Source organism: Hemiscyllium ocellatum, chromosome 28, assembly GCF_020745735.1.
Source record: "Hemiscyllium ocellatum isolate sHemOce1 chromosome 28, sHemOce1.pat.X.cur, whole genome shotgun sequence".
In the NCBI taxonomy this organism is placed as follows: Eukaryota; Metazoa; Chordata; class Chondrichthyes; order Orectolobiformes; family Hemiscylliidae; genus Hemiscyllium; species Hemiscyllium ocellatum.
The window spans coordinates 2301964-2321641 of NC_083428.1; the positions used below are offsets into that span (position 1 = coordinate 2301964).

Sequence of the window (19678 nt, forward strand, 5' to 3'; positions counted from 1 at the left end):
ACTTTCTCCTTGAAGATTTTAACCTACTGCGAATCCTCTTGCAAGGATGCCTTCCTTGAAGAAGCTCTCTTCCTCCTTCTACAATTCCTGAAGAAGGGCTTATGCCTGAAACGTCAAATCTCCTGTTCCTTGGATGCTGCCTGACCTGCTGCGCTTTTCCAGCAACACATTTTCAGCTTTGTTAGCCCATAGTCGTCAATCACTTTTGGAAAAGCAATTCTTGCTCCTCTGAAGGCCATGCTCAGTGGGACATAAGGCAAACAGCAATCCCGTGCAGTTATCTCTGAAAGCTGAAGATTGTGGTCATCTCAGATTGAAGAGATTGTCTTCTGCTCTGGATTAAATGTATATTCCATCAATATTTCCACCAAAATTCCAGAAAGCATGGCAGCAAAGAATATGTTGAACAGCACACACCCATGACACATTCTACCTCTCACCAAATGCTATGTTAAAGGGGTCGGTTATTCGGTCATGCATCACAGTCAGAGATTCCGGCCATCATTCCATTGTAAAAAGATTTTAATAATGTAATGTCTCTGGGCAGATATGATTCCCTAGTAACTGCCTGTGTTATCCAGCAAGCACATGCAATTGCATGGAAGTATTGCAATTTCTGATAATTCTGCAGGAGATGTAGATTTCACTCAGCTTGGACTACGAATCAGTCATGACTCAATGTGGTGATGTGGCAATCTATTGGAAAACATAGAAACAGGATGTTCCACCATTCAGTGAGATCATCACTGATCTGTGGCCTAACCCCATATGCCTGCCTTGGCCCATATCCCTTAATACCTTTTGCTTAACAAAAATGTATCAATCTCCGATTTAAAAGTAAAAATTGTTCTAGCATCAACTGTCATTTACGGAAGAGTTCCAAACCTCTACCACCCTCTTTGTGTCAAAGTGCTTTCCAACATCTCTCCTGAATGGGTGATAATGGAATCAGGCTTGTTTCTGATGACTTCTCAACTGAGTTGATCACTTGTGAATACTGAGCTCTTTGAAAAGGAACCTTTAAACCTTTGTAATCACTAAAAACACAGAAATAGAAAACGCACACCAGATCATCAACGCCACACTCACAGGAATCAGATTCACTAGAGAGGAAGAAAAGGACAACCAACTCCCATTCCTAGACGTGATGGTACAGAGAACACCGAACGGAGAATTCACCACAAAGGTATACAGGAAAACCACACACACAGACCAAGTCCTGAACTACGAAAGCAACCACCCCAACACACACAAGAAGTTGCATCAAGACACTGTTCAAAAGGGCCACAACACAGTGCAGTTCACCAGAACTGCAAAAAGAGGAAGAAGGACACCTCGACAATGCATTCACCAAAAACAGATACTCCCGCAATTTCATCAACAGATGCCTAAGGGAAAGACAATGGAATGAGGACATGCCACAACCCAAAGGACTAGCTACGTTACCATACATCAAGAACATTTCTGAACTGACAGCCAGACTACTGTGACCACTAGGACTCATAACAGCACACAAACCAACAGCCACTCTCAGACAACTCACCAGGACAAAGGACCCAATGCCCAGCATGAGCAAAACCAACATAGTGTACAAAATCCCATGCGAAGACTGCACAAAACACTACATAGGACAAACAGGAAGACAGCTAATGATCCGCATCCATGATCACCAATAACCACAAAACAACACAACCAGCTATCCTTAGTAGCCCCACACGCGGATGACAAGCAACATGAGTTCAACTGGGATAACACTACTATTATAGGACAAGCCAAACAGAACAGCCAGGGAATTCCTAGAGGCATAGCACTCATCCACAGATTCTATCAACAAACACATCGACTTGGACCCAATATACCGGCCACTGCAGCGGACAGCTGGAACTGACAACCGGAAGCGGCAGAGACAAACCACTATAAATGCCGGAGGAAAGATTACAAAAGCGCTTCACAGGAGGCTCCCGAGCACTGAGGATGTCACGTAGAAAGGGGACGAATCGTCTGCAACACAAATTCCCTGCTCGGCGAACAGAACCACAACAGCGAGTACCTGAGCTACAAATCTTCTCACAAACTAGGAAACTTTAAACTCAACTCAGTTTAGTTTAGTTCAGGAATTTTGGATACATCTTTCAGATGTTTCCTTGTAAACAGAGCCCCTATATAAACTATCTCTTATTTGTAAATTGCAAATCTTTTTCTGACATAAGCATAGTTCTCTCCCTTGTGGAGGTGCTGACTATCACTGGAAAATCAGTTGCCCTCAACTTCATTGGCAGTACCTTGCAGAAGAGGATGCCTTTCCCACACCAAGGGTGAGTCTGAAGGTGGCAGTACAGTTTACTACATTTAGAGCAAACAGTAGTCATGGGAAGGGGTTGGTGTGGCAGTGCACTCCTTGCGCTATTTTCACCTGGCTTCTGAATTCTCCTGTTGGTAAGTCTTGAGGTGTTTGATGCCTTTCCAAATGCTGCTCCACCATTTTGGATGGTCTGGGCTGGTGATTCCCAGGTGTTTGGAGGTGGTGGGGATGCTGCACTTTGCCAATGAGTTCTTGTGGGTATCACGGACGCGCTTCCCTTGTCCACCTGGAGCTCGCCTGCTATTTCAGAGCTGGGACTACGGCACCTACTTGGAGTGACTTGTGTTGGTCATGCAAATGATGTGCCCAACGCATCATGGCCATTCAAGGGTAGTCAGTGCCTCAGTGCTGTAGATGTTTGCCTGCTCAGGGACGCAGCTATTGGTACATCTGTTTTCCCAGTGGATTCACAGGATCTTGTGCAGGCAGCATTGGTGACACTGCTCCAGCACCTTGAGGTGTCTGTTGTAGACAGTCCACGTCTCAGACCCATATAGGAGGGTGAGAGCTACCATAGCTCTAAATCACAAACTTGATGTTAGATCTGATGTTGTCTTCGAACACCCTCTTCCTCAGGTGGCCAAAGACTGCGCTAGCTCACTTGAGGCGGAGCTAGAACTCTTCCTGAATAACTGCTTTGGTCGATAGGACACTCCTGAGGTATTGGAAGATCTGTGGCCTCCCCCGGACCTTGATGATCAGGGGTAAAAATCATGTTCATTGTGTTCCTCTGTGACCGGATGCTGTTGTGCAATTCCTTGAGGATTCCCTCATCCACAGGAGGAGACAGTTGAGGAGGACCTTGGCGATGACTTTTCCAACAGTTAGCAGCACAGAGATTCCCCTGTAGTTACCACAGTCGGACTTGTTCCCTTTTTCAAAAATACTCATGACAGGGATAATCTCAGAACTTCTCCCAGGATGCTCTCCTTCCAGATAAGGCAGGCATAGCATGGAGCTGCAGCAGGAGTTCTTTGCTTGTACACTTCAACACCTCCAACCCAGTCTGCTTCAGCAGCTTTGTTCTTAAGCTGGCAGGCGGCCACCTTCCTCGTGCAGGGGATGTGTTCAAGGACACTTGGATTGATGTCAGCCTCCTGGTTGAGGAGGTCTCTGAAGTGTTTCCCCCAGCGTTGTGTGTTGGCTTCTTTTTTTGTTAAGTGTCTCCTTGGTGAGCAGTGAGGTGGGGCCTTGGGTGTTTGGTCCATAAGTGGTCTTGACAGTACAGAAGAAACCATACACATCGTGGTTGTTGGCCATTTGTTGGACCTCCCAGTGCTTTGTCCACGCACCTGTTCTTTATGTTGCACGTTTGTCATTGGACCTCGGCCTTCGGTCACCTGTCAGTCTGCCTTCTCCCTTCCGTGTGCGATTGCTGATTTACACTCAAATGCCACGTGCTTCTGGCTTATCAGTTCTTGGATCTCCTGATTATTCTCATCAAACTAGTCGAGGTATTTCCTGGTTGAATGACCAACTGAGTTTTTGCAGGCATTGAGAGCGGGTCAGAGGCTGTTAGAATCTTGCAACTCCATGTCACCAAGGATTGTGAAGTTTGTGGGGAGAAGCTGGTTGTATGAGATTGTTTTGTCTGAATCATTGAGTCCCTCAAAGTTGAACAACTTGCAGCACTGTTACTGTTGTCTCTGCTGCAGTGGGACTATATTTATATTGATCCTGGCTCAGATCAGGCGATGATCCCTCTGGCGATTGTTGACTCCTGTCATGGCGTACGTGATTCTAACACCTTTCTAATCTCTCGCTCTGGTGATGATGTAATCAAGGAGGTACCAGTGTTTGGGGCATAGGTGCTGCCAGGTGGTCTTGTATTTATTGGAACGGTGTGTTGACGATGAGGTTGTGTTTGTGGTATTTGGACAGGAGGAGGGTTTCTTTTGAGATTTGCTTTCCTACTCCCTCTTTCTTGATTACATTGCCCCAATTGCTGACTCTGGCTTTGAAGTTGCCAAGGATTACTAGTTTGTCTGCTGCAGAGACCTGAGAGAGAGATTGGATAAGGCTGCATTAGAATTCCTCCTTGTTCTCAGTTGGTGCATGTGCACTCTTTGAGTAAGAGGGAATTGAATTGTCATGAGGTGTTTGCTTATTCCGCAGGGGGAGTCTTTGAGTTGGCCCCATTTTTTGATCGCAAGGATTCGGCGCTTTTCTTTGGCTTTGCCTTTCCAGGGAAAGATGTAATCACCACCTTGCTCTCTGAGCTCTCCTTCCCCTGCATACTGGGTTTCACACAGGCCATCAGTGTCAATATTGTAGCGTCCGAGGTCCTGGGCAACAATGATGGCGTGGCGTTTTGGTATGTTACTGGTGGGACTGTCCATAAGGGTCCTGACATTCCGGGTCCCAATCTTCTTCATGAGAGAATGGAAGGTGCCTGTGCAAGATGTAGGGAAACAGTTACACGCTGGCTAACACATGGGCTTAGTAGGACAAGGTCTTGGTTCAGTGGCAAGATGTGGCCAAGACAACTGGAGATCAGGCACTGCTGTTTGACCTGAAATTGCCTGCAATGGAGTGCAGACACAGTTCAGCACTGGGTTAGTGCGAGGTCCAAGGTGAGGAAAGTGGGTAGAAGGGGAGAGAACTGGAAGGGCAGTGTGGCTGCTGGTCATTCTCAGTCTGTGATAATAAAATCACTGAACTGGGGAGGGCGGTGAGCATATACTAATACTGGTCTGGTAGGAGTTTATATAAGCAGTGGGCTGGGAGGGTGTGATAAAGTTACTGGTTTGGATGTTTAAAGACACTAAAAACGTTGGGCTAAAGTAGGGTGTTATAATATTACTGGGCTATGGGGAGTTATAAAGTTATTGGGGAGGGTTAGATAAACACTGGGCTGGGGCAAGTTCTATAATTATTGGGGTGTTATATAAACATTAGCTGGAGATAAGGGAAATCTCACTGCAGTAGCAGTTCAGGCGAGCTTGCTTCGAGCACCAGAAAATGCAGTTTGGAGCCCGTCAGGTGATGGGAGGAGTGGTGCTCAGGCCTCTGTCTCGGGAGCTGCATGAGCAGGAGAGGTTGAGCCGAATGTGAAGATGGTGGGGGAAGGCAGGCAGGCAGTTGCAATAGACGCCTGAATGAATCTGGGAGGAATAGACGATATTGTGAGAGAAACAGCAGAAACTGGGAGAAAAATTTGGTGGGAAAGAAGTCTCTATTACTTCACCAAAAGGCTAACCTGATGATGTGTGGCAGTTCTAAAGAAAGGTCACTGAATATAAAATTGTGACTGCTTTCCTCTGATGCTGCGAAACCTGAGTTTCTTCAGCTGTTTCTTATTTTGTTTATAATATGTGAACTTAGAGGGCTGAAGAATACTAGGAGAGAATTTGGATGCTATAAGCTGAGGTTGATTCATCCTTGTCAAGATTTCTATGCATATCCTTCCCAGGACCAGTGACTAAATAATGCCTGGAGATGCTAAGGCAACTTGAGGTGTCCCTAGCCTGAGATCCACTAATTGGTTGAGCCGGAAATCCCCAAGTTATATTGTTCCATTGAATCATAGGATTAACAACTGAACCATCACAATGGAACCATCCAGGAAATTGAAGCAACTTACATTAGATTCAAAATTACTATTCTCCAGGTAATGTTTGTTCTTCCATATATCTAATCTCGTTAGATAATTAAAAGGTGGATTAGTCAGGAAAATTTGCACCTTCCACAGACTATACGCAAAGAAATTTGTGTGTTGTGGAACTATAGTGATGCTGTAGATGGAGGTATGATAAAGACAAACTATAGTATAACTTAATGATGGTACAGGCTGGTGGGGCTAAATTATCTCTTGTTGCTGAATTCCTTAAATTAAGGGACTCTGAAATGGGCCTGTAATTTAGTTATGGACCAGTGAAATGTTCTAGACTTTCACAAATTAGACCAACTGTACATCTGTCCTCTGCCTTTGACTTCTCTTTTTAGAACAATGCCCTATAAGAAAGGTTACAGGAATAGATTGTAAATGTAGGGGCTGTTCTCTTTTGGGACATTGGGAGAAGATTTAATGAAGGTAATTAAATCATGTGCCACCGTGATGTGCAGGTCAGGTGAATTGACCTTGCTAAATTGCCCGTAGTGTTAGGTAAAGGGGTAAATGTAGGGGTATGGGTGGGTTGCGCTTTGGCGGGTTGGTGTGGACTTGTTGGGCCGAAGGGCCTGTTTCCACACTGTAAGTAATCTAATCTAATCTAATCTAGTCATGAAGGATTGAACAGTGCTAATGGAGAGCCATTCCCATTGGTAGATACGTGCAGAACAAGAGACTCTGAACTAAGGTGATTGCAAAAGAACCACAAATGACATGAAGGAAAGCCTCTTTAGGCAGCAAGTGATTAGGAATGTATTCCCTGAGACATTCCTTCATCTCCGCCGCAAGACTGACTCCCACAGCTACCTGGACTACACCTCCTCCCACCCTGCCCCCTGTAAAAACGCCATCCCATATTCCCAATTCCTTCGTCTCCGCCGCAATGGACTGTCTCAGACTCCTCCCTCCCCTTCCTAGACCTTTCCATTTCTATCTCGGGCGACCGACTCAACACAGACATCTATTATAAACCGACTGACTCCCACAGCTACCTGGACTACACCTCCTCCCACCCTGCCCCCTGTAAAAACGCCATCCCATATTCCCAATTCCTTCGTCTCCGCCGCATCTGCTCCCAGGAGGACCAATTCCAACACCGCACAACCCAGATGGCCTCCTTCTTCAAGGACCGCAGATTCCCCCCAGACGTGATCGACGATGCCCTCCACCGCATCTCCTCCACTTCCCGCTCCTCCGCCCTTGAGCCCCGCTCCTCCAACCGCCACCAAGACAGAACCCCACTGGTTCTCACCTACCACCCCACCAACCTGCGCATACAACGTATTATCCGCCGCCATTTCCGCCACCTCCAAACGGACCCCACCACCAAGGATATATTTCCCTCCCCTCCCCTATCAGCGTTCCGCAAGGACCACTCCCTTCGTGACTCCCTTGTCAGATCCACACCCCCCACCAACCCAACCTCCACCCCCGGCACCTTCCCCTGCAACCGCAGGAAATGTAAAACTTGCGCCCACACCTCCACACTCACTTCCCTCCAAGGCCCCAAGGGATCCTTCCATATCCGCCACAAGTTCACCTGTACCTCCACACACATCATCTATTGCATCCGCTGCACCCGATGTGGCCTCCTCTATATTGGTGAGACAGGCCGCTTACTTGCGGAACGCTTCAGAGAACACCTCTGGGCCGCCCGAACCAACCAACCCAATCACCCCGTGGCTCAACACTTTAACTCCCCCTCCCACTCCACCGAGGACATGCAGGTCCTTGGACTCCTCCACCGGCAGAACACAACTACACGACGGCTGGAGGAGGAGCGCCTCATCTTCCGCCTGGGAACCCTCCAACCACAAGGTATGAATTCAGATTTCTCCAGCTTCCTCATTTCCCCTCCCCCCACCTTGTCTCAGTCGGTTCCCTCAACTCAGCACCGCCCTCCTAACCTGCAATCCTCTTCCTGACCTCTCCGCCCCCACCCCACTCCGGCCTATCACCCTCACCTTGACCTCCTTCCACCTATCCCACCTCCATCGCCCCTCCCCCTAGTCCCTCCTCCCTACCTTTTATCTTAGCCGGCTTGGCTCTCTCTCTCTTATTCCTGATGAAGGGCTTATGCTCGAAACGTCGAATTCTCTATTCCTGAGATGCTGCCTAACCTGCTGTGCTTTGACCAGCAACACATTTGCAGCTGTGATCTCCAGCATCTGCAGACCTCATTTTTTACCCTGAGACTGTGAAGGCAGATTCAATCATAGTTTTCATAAGGAACTTAACTGTAATATCTGAAGAAAAAAATAAAGCAGGACTTGGAAGAAAAGGCAAAGGAATAGCTGAGTTGTTGTTAAAGATTTGGCACTGATGAGCCATATTGCCACTTCCTGTTTTGTAATGGTTCTACAATCTATAAGGTTTTTTGTGTTTGTTTTGCTTTGTGTGTATGCAGTGAGTAATGAGTTAATAGCTTTGCAGAAACTATTTTCTGGTCCTGGAAACATGACAAAAAATTGTTTTCGCTTTACAGTAAGCTTATAAAATGACTTCCTTTCCCCTTGCTGGGAAAAGGTATATACCAAAGGGTGATTCCTGGAAATGGTGTTGAGGAAATGCAAGTGCTGTTATGTTGGGAGTTATGCATTGGGACTTACTTATTCAGGACATTTAAGGTTTTACGCCAAGTTTTGTATTCTTGTTTTCTCCCATTTCCAGACGTCTTGCAAAGTGTTTTTCATTATCCTCACTAAATGCTCTCAGTTGTTAGCATACTTGCCTCTGAGTCAGCACTCCCGAGATTGGAGCACAGCATCTTGGCAGACAGTTCCAGTGCCAGTACTGAAGGAATGCATCACTGCCACTGGTGCCATTTTTCAGATCAGATGTTAAACCATCTGACCCCCTCAGCTGGTGAGAAAGATCCTACATGACAATCTGAAGAGCAGGTGAATGTATTCTGGGCTATTTATTTCAAATTCAGCGTGACTGAAACAGATAATCTGGTCACTGGCTGTTTGGTTTCAGTGCTTTTGTGGGAGCTTTGTATGCAACCTAACTGTTTTTGATTCTAAATTGCAACGGTGTCTAAACTTCAAAACTCTTCATTAATGCAAACACACTTTCAGACATTCCAAGGACCTGAAAGGTTGCAAATCTGTCTCGTGCAGCAGTTTTCATCCTACCTTTAAATGTGTTTACAGCACAGAAGGAGGCCATTCAGTCCATCAGTTTCTGCTGTTTGATTAAAGATGTTATTCCAATAATCCACTTTTCCAGCTCTTGGTCCAAAGACCTACTGGCTATGGCAATGCAAGTGCATATCTAAATACTGCTTAAATGTTACAAGATGTTCTGACTCCCCCAACCTTTAAGGCAGATTTCCAGACTCTCAGCACCTTGTGGGTACAAATTTGTCCTCAACTCCCCTCTTAGCATTCTACCTGCTGGCTTAAATCTATGCCATCTGGTTTTGCCCCCTCTATGTTCAGAGGAAAATGCATTCCTATCCACCTTATTTGTGCCCCCAACCATCTTATGCATTTCTATCAAGTCCCCTGTCAAACTTCACTGCTGTAAGCAAAGCAATTCCAGCCTATTTGGTCTTGCTTCTTAGCCCAGGCAGCTTACTGGTAAATCTTCTCTGTTTTCTCCAGTGCAGTCTCATCCTTCTTATATTGTAGTGATTTGACCTGCTCGCATTGCTCCAGTTGTGGCATAAACAGTGTTTCATATAAGAGTCCTACAGTGCATGGTTAGCCTTGCATTGATAGCCCTCCCCAAATGTAGAAATGTCCTTTTTTTTTGTGCTTTCCCTGAGTCTACCTGCTTGACCTTTGATATTTTCCTACAGTTTATGGTTATCCTCCTCAGCACTTACCATGCTGCCAATTTTTCATTTCAGAACTTTTCAATCTTCTAGTCACGCAAACATCCCTATGCCATCACCCTCTGCTTTCTGTTTCTCAGCCAGTTTTGGATCCAACATGCCGTCTTGCATTGAATCCCATGGGCTCTTATTCTCTTGACCAGTCTGCCACGAGGGACCTCATCAAAAGCTTTACTTAAGTCAATGTAGATCACATCAAATGCATCACCTCATCAACACTCCTGCTTAAAAAAATCAGATTTGTCATACGCTAATTTCCCTTAACAGATTCATGCTGACCAACCTTGATTAACTCATGCCTCTCCAAATGTGAATGTATTCCATCCTTCAGAGTTCTTTCTAATAATTTCCCAAAAACCAAAGTGAAACTGACTAGCCTGTAATTTCCTGATCTATTCTAGCAATCCTTCAGTCCTCTGCAACTTCCTAGTGACCAGAGTCGAACTGAAAATTACTACCATGTCTTATATGCCCTCATTTGATGATTCTTGCAAGACATCATAACTCCAAATTATAATTGATTCCTGGATCAGTATTGCGATCCTCCCCTCTTCTATCTTTCCCCTCTCTTCTGTCTGACTGCCCCATAACCAGCGATATTGTGTTGCAAATTGGTCCATCTTTCTAGAGTCTCACTCGCAGGATTTCCTATTCATTCACATCTACCTGTACATTCAACTTAGTTAATTTGTTCCTCAGCCTCCTTGTATAAAAATACTTTTAATTTAGCTTTGCTAAACTCACTCCTTTCTTACCTAGCCCATGTTCCTTCTGATTTGGAGATGCCGGTGTTGGTCTGGGGTGTACAATGTTAAAAATCGCATAACACCAGGTTATAGTCCAACAGGTTTAATTGGAAGCTAGTGTGCTTCCAATTAAACCTGTTGGAATATAACCTGCTGTTGTGTGATTTTTAACCATGTTTCTTCTGCCTTTTAAACTCCTCATTCTGCTTTAACTTCTAATTTCATCGTTGCATCTTTCCCTTCTAAACATAACAAGATCTCCTCTCCCTGCCAATTCAGTTTAAATCCACTCCAGCCACATGAGAAATGTTGCTGCCTGGATGTTGGTCCTGCTTGTTCCATTTCAGATGTAACCTATCCAACTTGTACATGTCTCACCAAAACGTAACAGTCCCAGTGCTTCAGGAATCTAAAGTCCTGCCTCCAGCAGCAACTCTCCAGCCATATATTCACCTACTCTATCCTTCTAAATCCATACTGTCTATTGCAGAGTAATGGAAGTAACCTGGAAATAATTACCTTTTTGGAAATCCTGCTTTTAAACTTCCTAACTCCCTAAAGTCTGCCTGCAGGATTTTTCCCTATTTCTTTCTATGTCATTGATCCCAACATAGACCACTAGCTCTGGCTGTTGAGCCTCTCCTTCAGAATGTGTCTCAGCCATCCTGTGGCACCCTGTAGGCAATATACTATCATGGAGTCACGGCTATGACCACAGAACTGTCTGACCTGTCCCAATCTCACCTGTATTTACTTAACTCTTGTGGGTTGAGTGATGTGTTAAAATTGAGGGACATTGTGCCTTTGACCGCCTTGTGGTCTGATCTAATGTTTCCAATGGATGAACCAATTTTTAGTGTCTCACCTGTCCTGCAATTGTTGGATTTCCTACCAATTGCTCATCCCGATTGATAAACATTCCTGCTCTTTTTTTTCAAGGTTAAAAATCGCACAACACCAGGTTATAGTCCAAAAGGTTTACTTGGAAGCACTGGCTATCGGAGCCCTGCTTCTTCAGGTGACCACTGTTAAAAAGGATTAGGTATAATCAAATAAAGAAGGAAAAGGTAAAGTCTTGATGAGGTGTAACAAGGAAAACCATTATCAGTGACAGCATGAAAAAGAATTAGGCAGTTGTTGGAAATTGTTGACATTATTAAGTTTAGAAGGCTACTCACGTAAATTCTGCGTTCTTCCATATGATGGTGTGTCTCTTTCAGTCTATCTGCTTGAATTCCTGTCTTGCGATCTAATGTTTGGGTATGCAGGTCTATATGTGCTCTCATTTACAGATACTGGGATTTTTTTTGTTGTGTAATTTGGCCACAGTCTTTTCTGTTAAACGGAGGCTTCATATATCTGTTCCATTAGCTCAAGATGATGTTTGAAAAAATTCCGCAGTGTATTTTGCACTAACCAGCATTCATTTCTGAACCAAAAGCAGATTGACTAATCGCTCATCTTTTTGTAATTTTCAGAAACTTGTGCACATATGACATCATGTTTATTTATACAACAGTGACTGTATGTGACTGGCATTGAGAGACGAGTGTCAGGCACTCCATAGAATCAATCACTTTGTGTTATTAAACTGCAAGTCAACTTTACGTAAATCCACAGCCTAGCGTAGACACAGGCTTTGACAGGCAGTTTCTTAGGCTGCAATGCAGCTATAATTCCTATTTGAAGGGTTATTTATTGTTTTTGTTAACTATAAACCCAGTTTCTAAGTGTAACTAAAATACTGGAGAAGGTTGACATCGGGCGAAGTAATTTGCCATTGCTGGAGTTTATTACTCTGTTTGGTTTCGGCTTCTATTTAAATTCTTGTCCATTTTCCTTCATTTTCCCTTCTCTCTCAATCCCTCAGACAATGTGGGCAGGCATTATTCAAGTGAGAGTAGGTTTTTGGGCAATTCCTTATAATGGAGGTTGGCGAACTTCTATTCCAGTTTGATGAGCTCTGAAATGTAAGATAAAGCCCAGTGTCTGCAATCTACACACTCTGCCACAGGCAAGATAGACGGTGTGCGCAGAGTCAGATGGATGCATTATTTGGAGTCTTGAGCGCCCTCTCTTTGAAACCTCAACTTTGCTTCAGCATGTTGTCAATAATATATCTGTGTGTTTGTTTCCTTCCTGACTAAATCTCCTCGATTTTGGTCAGTTGCAAACCTTGGTGTCCCATGAGTCTGAGACTCTGTTGACCTTGTCTCAGTTGCTTCGAGGGCATCCTTTGTGCTATCTTCCAGGAAGTCTGCTATCATAACCAAGTTCCAAATGCAGTTGTTGCTTTAAGAGTCTAGAAACAGTTATATAAATGATGTGTTGTTACTGCTGAAGTTGCCCTTGAATGATTAGTGCTTCAACGATAGCCGAGTTTAGATTAGATTAGACTTACAGTGTGGAAACAGGCCCTTCGGCCCAACAAGTCCACTCCGACCCGCCGAAGCGCAACCCACCCATACCCATACATTTACCCCTCACCTAACACTATGGGCAATTTAGCTTGGCCAATTCACCTGACCCGCACATCTTTGTGACTGTGGGAGGAAACCGGAGCACCCGGAGGAAACCCACGCAGACACGGGGAGAACGTGCAAACTCCACACAGTCAGTCGCCTGAGTCGGGAATTGAACCCGGGTCTACAGGCGCTGTGAGGCAGCAGTGCTAACCACTGTGCCACCGTGCCGCCCGAGTTGTCATGGGAGAGGATACTGCTGTTGCCACGGGATTTTCAGGATCTTGTAGTGCTGCTTCCCCAGTGCTTTGAGGTTCCAACTTAAATACCTACTCTGTGTAGACAGTCAGCACCATTGCTTAATAATTATAAATTAAATTCAGTCCTGCTTGAACCTCGTTTGTACTTGTTTTCTAACGTTCTTCACAAATCATGGGGCCATGATCCCTAGCCAATATTTCTTTCCTCAAACCTAGGGATACTGAAGTATCGTATTAACATCATACACCTGAGATCTTTGCACATGCCAGAGATGAAAACTCTGAAAACAGAGATCATTCCTCTATAACTAAGTGTTACACCTATTCCCTAGCAAAGCTGCAGGCTGGCTGACTGCCATCCTTTCTACTCCCCTTATCCAGCATGACAGAATCTGAGTGAAAGTCTCTCTTTTCTATCATATTTTTTCATTTTTAAATGATGCCTCAAACCCATTTTCTTGGACGAAGTTTCTAGCTACCAGTTCCAGTCGCTCTCCCACTGCTTTATGGGCATATTTCTACTCCTATCTGTGAAATACCTTGCAGAATTAGTCTGTGAAAGGTGCTGTTTAACACTGCAGCATGTTGGCGTTTGGTGGTTTGGCATTTACAGTATCTTATACCTTGTTTCTGCCCAGTTTTCCAAACACCGCCTCATAGAAATCACTGGTCAACCATATGCTTGGTTATAGTGGTCTTTTTTGTCCACATTTACTAATTCTATTAGAAAAATGCCTAAACATAATAAAGGTAAATTTATTTCAGTCTGTTATATCTAGGTTACAGACATCTCCTGTCATTCTGTATCCAAGGAATGAAAACACTCCATTGATTGAAAAGTGATTTGAATCCTGGAATTAAGAGTTTAATAATGACTATGAATCCATTATTGATTATCAAAATACCCATTTGGTTCCCTAATGTCGATTATGGAAGGAAATTTTCCATCCTTACCTGGTCTGGCCTGCATGTGACTCCATACCCACAGTAGCGTGGTTGACTCTCAACTGCCCTTTGGGCAATTTGGGATGGGCAATAAATGCGGCCTGTGTTGCAACACAGCGCTCTCTGAACAAAGCTACAAGACTCCAGGACAAAGTTGAACTAATGGAGTTAAGAGAACCAATGTACAAAAATAGACTTGTTACACTGTAAGCAGCCAGTGCTATGATGCAGTATCACAAAAGGGGTTCATGTGTCAGAATAGCCACTTGCTTTTATACAGCATTCTAAGAGCTGCAAGACGTCATGATTTTTTACAAAAGTGATCAACAAACAAAATCTGACACAGAGCAACATATGAAGGCAACTAAGGAGATGACGATCATTTGTCAAGAAAGACATATTTTAAAATGTTTTGTATAATAGGAGGGAGACAGTCAAAAGTTTAGGGAAGAAATCTCAGAATTTGGGCCAAGGCAGTTGAGAGCATGGCTATAAACATTGGGGGCAGTTAAAATTGTGATGCCTAAATGGCCACAATTAGAAAGGTGCAGAGCTGCAGTATTGAACAATCAGTGTCATGCAACCTATTAGCCAATACCAACATGCAGCAGTTCAGGAACCTAGATGCTGTAATTCACATTTCCCATTAGTAAATAATAAATGACTAACAGAAAATTGTTCGACATGATTTGATACTCCTCCAGATGGTGAATGCACGCAGACTTTAACCTTCCTACATATTTATTGGGAAAATGATCAGAGAGTGCATTTTTAATTCTTTATTCACTCGTGCGATGAAGGAGTCTGATACTTGAATTAGTTAAAGGTAAAGTGTTTTCTTATTGTTCCAGAAAGCAAGTTAATATTGAACACGGTCCATTTTTTTTTCAAGCTGTCCATTAGAACTAGAGGGTGTAGGTTTATGGTGAGAGAGGAAAAGTTTAAAAGGAACGGAAAGGGCAACTTTTTCACACAGAGGTTAGTACATGTGTGGAATAAGCTGCCAGAGGAAGTGGTGGACTCTACCTGGTTGGGGACATGAATAGAGTCATAGAGATTTACAGCACGAAAACTGACCCTACAGTCCAATTCATCCATACCGACCAGATATCCTAACCTAATCTAGTCCCATTTACCAGCACTTGGCCCATATCCCTCTTCCCGTCCCCTTTCCTATTCATACATCAATCCAGATGCTTTTTAAATGTTGTAATTCTACCAGTCTCCACCACTTCCTCTGGCAGCTAATTCCATATATGCACCAACCTCTGCATGAAAAAGCTGTCCCTTAGGTCCCTTTTATACCTTTTCCCTCTCGCGGCTACACCTATGCCCTCTCGTTTTGGACTGTCCCACCCAGGGAAAAGTCTTTGTCTGTTTATTCTATGTATGCCCCTCATGATTTTATAAACTGCTATAATGTCACCCCTCAGCCTCCGATGCTCCAGGGAAAACAGCCCCAACCTGTTCAGCTTCTCCCTATTGCTCAGATCCTCCAATCCTAGCAACATCCTTGCAAATCTTTTCTGAACCCTTTCACGTTTCACAACATCCTTCTGATAGGCAGGTGACCAGAATTACACAAATATTCTAAAAATGGCCTAACCAACATGCTGTATAGCTGAAACATGACCTCTCAACTCCTATACTCAATACTCTAACCTGTAAAGGAAAGCATACCAAACGCCGCCTTCACTATCCTAACTACCTGCAACTCTACTTTCAAGGATCTATGAACCTTCACTCCAAGGTCTCTTCATTCAGCAACACTTCTTAAAACTTTACCATTAAGTGTATAAATCCTGCTCTGATTTCCTTTTCCAAAATACAGCATCTCATATTTATCTAAATTAACTCCATTTGCCATTTCTCAGGCCATTGGCCCATCTGATCACGATCTCATTGTAATCTGAATTAACCTTCTTCACTGTCCATTACACCTCCAATTTTGGTGTTATCTGCAAACTTACCAATTAATATCTTCTATGTTCATATCCAAATCGTTTATATAAATATGAAAAGCAGTGGACCAAGCACTGATCTTTCTGGCACTCCACTGGCCACAAGCCTCCAATCTGAAAAGCAATTCTCCACCACCACCACCCCCTGTCTCCTACCTTTGAGCCAGATCTGTATTCAAATGGCTAGTTCAGGGTTTATTGCAGGTTTTGCATAGCCATCAAGTTTCAGTTCTATGTCTGTTGAAATGAAGCTTAGAGCTTGATTTTTATGACCTTGCTAACATCTAGCGCATCGTATGGTGATTGGTGTCTTTGGCCTCCCAGATTCCTCTGTTCTGTTGCTCCCCTGCCCCATGTTGACTTGAGCTTCCAAGCAAGGTGACTTTCCTATTTCTTCTGTCAAAATATACAAACTCATATTTGCCTGAGCTGACTGGTGTACAGTCATAGATATGAAATGTTAACTGTTTTTCTGTCCAAATGCTGTCCAATTTCTGAGTGTTCCCATCAATATCTGTAATTAATGTCTTTAGTAAACTCAAATTGCTTATTTCAGCTTTGTTTCACCCATATTAGCAAGACTCAGATTGAGAGCTGGATGAAATGAAGATGAAACCTTCACTGTTTCTCTTGTGCCATTATGAGCTAGTGTTGCAACACTGAAAGCTGCTGGAAGAGTATCAGCTTCTAACTCAGTATGATAGTAGGCAGCTGTTGTAACCATAGCAATTGTTTGAACATTCCCATCAGTCATGCCATAATTCTGTCAGTGCCTGGTATAATTTTTCAAATAAAAACATGCGATTTGTTTCGTATCTTATTGAGTACCTTAGCTACAATTCAAGGCCTCTTGTGGTGCTGAGGTCGAGTCCCTACTCCTGAACTGGGAGACCTGTACTCAAGTCCCCACCTGCTCCAGAGGTGTTTAATAACATCTCTGAACAGGTTGATTAAAAAATGGGTTAATTTTTTAAAAAAAACCTTGCATACAAGCCATCACGGTGGCCTTTTCTGTATGAGTAGATAAAAGTATCAACAGGGCAAATTACCACCAATTCACTTATTTTTGATGGAAGTAGGAATGTTGGCCTAGTCACCATGAAAACTTTTTGTATTTTGCTAAATAGTGTCATGGAATCTTTTCTGTGTGCTGAAATGGGAAAGTAGTCTTCTCTAACAGTATCTCTGACAATGTAACAGGCCTTCAGTCCGGCTAAAGTGTCAGCTCAGATTAGGTCTTGGAGAGAAGCTTGAGCCTATGTACTTCTAATCAAGGCATTAGTTTTTTTCCAGTTGAACTGAGACTGACTTTATTTTACATTGTTTCCATTGTGCCTTGAGTTACTTCTTTTACAACGTTTGAATTTTTCTTTATGTCCTACACCAAAGGAGTTCAAAATATGTTGAATGTCTTCAAAATGTGTTAGATTAGTCTTTTAAAAAGGCTTTTATTTTCTTTCCAACAGCGGATCACCATTCCAAGGCCAGATTGCCCAAATGAAGTGCGGACATTCACGTTTTACCTTTGTAATGTCGGCAGGGATAATCCCCAGTGCAGCTTTGACTGTATTCAGCAGTATCAATCCCGGTAAGTTTCTGTTTCTGCTATTATGCCTGGGACAGCACTTTATATCTTAGCTCAACTGTACAGCACAGAGCCAGGCCATTTGTCTCAACTGGACTGTACCAATGATGCTGCACCCCTGCTTCATTTCAGCATGGGGGGGACACAGTGGCTCAGTGCTTAGCACAGCTGCCTCACCGCATCAGGGACTCTGGTTCGATTCCAGCTTCAGGCAACTGTGTGGAGTTTGCACATTCTCCCCGTGTCTGCATGGGTTTCCTCCAGGTGCTCCAGTTTCCTCCCACAAACCAAAGATGCGCAGGTTAGTTGAATTGGCCATGTTAAATTGCCCATAGTGTTCAGCAACATGTAGGTTGGATGCATTAATTGGGTAAATATGTAATAGCATGGCAGGGGAATGGATCTGGGTGAGTTACTCTTCAAAGTTTCAGTATGGACTTGAGGCCTATTTCCACACTCTAGGGATTCCATGATTCATCTCATTTTGTCATATCTCATTATTTTCTTCATGTTTATTTACAGCCATAGAGTCATACACACAGAACAGACCTACAGCCCAACTCATCCATGTCCCCTTTTTACCCTCCTGATTTCCCTCTTAAGTATACTCCTACTGCCTTTATACTTTTCTAAGGATCCACTCGATCTATTCTGTCTATATCTTATATATGCTTCCTCCTTTTTCTTAACCAAACCCTCAATTTCTTCGGTCATCCAGCATTCCCTATACCTACCAGCCTTTCCTTTCACCCTGACAGGAATATACTTTCTCTGGATTCTCGTTATCTCATTTCTGAAGGCTTCCCATTTTCCAGCTGTCTCTTTACCTGCGAACATCTGTCCCCAATCAGCTTTTGAAAGTTCTTGCCTAGTACAGTCAAAATTGGCCTTTCTCCAATTTAGAACTTCATATTTTCTCCATTCCCTGGGCAAAGAGGTTTCTCCTGAGCTTAGTGGTGGATTTATTAGTGATCACCTTCTGTTTATAAACTGATTTGGAGATGTCGGTGTTGGACTGGGATGTAAAAGGTAAAAAATCACACACCACCACTCCTCAGCACCACACTCTACCGCAAACCCACGGATAACCTCACGATGATACACTCCTCCAGCTTCCATCCGAAACATATTAAAACAGCCTTTTACCCTATGGAGAAGCCCTACGCATACACAGGAGCTGTTCAGATGAAGAGGAATGTGATGGGTACTTGGAAGTACTCGGGGATGCCCTCATAAGAACAGGATATGATGCACAACTCATCGTCTGCCAGTTCCGACGTGCCACAGTGAGGAACCATAATGAACTCCTCAGGAGGTAGACACGTGCTGCAACCGAAAGGGTACCCTTCATTGACCAGTACTTCCCAGGAGCTGAAAAACTACGCCATGTTCTTCGCGGCCTGAAACACATTACCAATGAGGATGAGCACCTCACCAAGACCTTCCCCACATCTCCAATTCTCGACTTTAAACAGCCACCAAACCTCAAACAGATCATTGTTTGTAGCAAACTGCCCGGCTCTCAGGACAACACCAGGCAACCTTGTCACGATAGACGCTGGAAGACGTGTCACAATGTCGACACAGGTACCGCCATTACACATGGGGACACCTTCCACCATGTACGTGGCAGGTACTCATGCGACTCAGCCAACGTCGTCTATCTCATACGCTGCAGGCAAGGATGCCCTGAGGCATGGTACATTGGCGAGACCAAACAGAGGCTATGGCAATAGATGAATTGGACACCACAGAAGAATCTACAGACAGAACTGTTCCCTCCCAGTCAGATCACTTCAGCGGTCTGGGACGTTCAACCTTGGCCCTTTGGGTGACTATCCTCCAAGGCGGACTTCGGGACAGGCAACTGTGAAAAGTGGCTGAGCAGAGGCTGATAGCCAAGCTT

General features: G+C 44.1%; 1 protein-coding gene across 1 annotated transcript in view; it reads left to right on the forward strand.

Moving 5' to 3' along the window:
* Nucleotides 1–19678, forward strand: part of ell (elongation factor RNA polymerase II) — a 146146-nt gene that overhangs the window by 59556 nt on the left and 66912 nt on the right. Inside the window, exon 3 of the mRNA XM_060846236.1 lies at nt 17654–17775. Within this exon, the coding sequence (XP_060702219.1) occupies nt 17654–17775 (122 nt within the window). The remainder of the gene's footprint in view (nt 1–17653; nt 17776–19678) is intronic.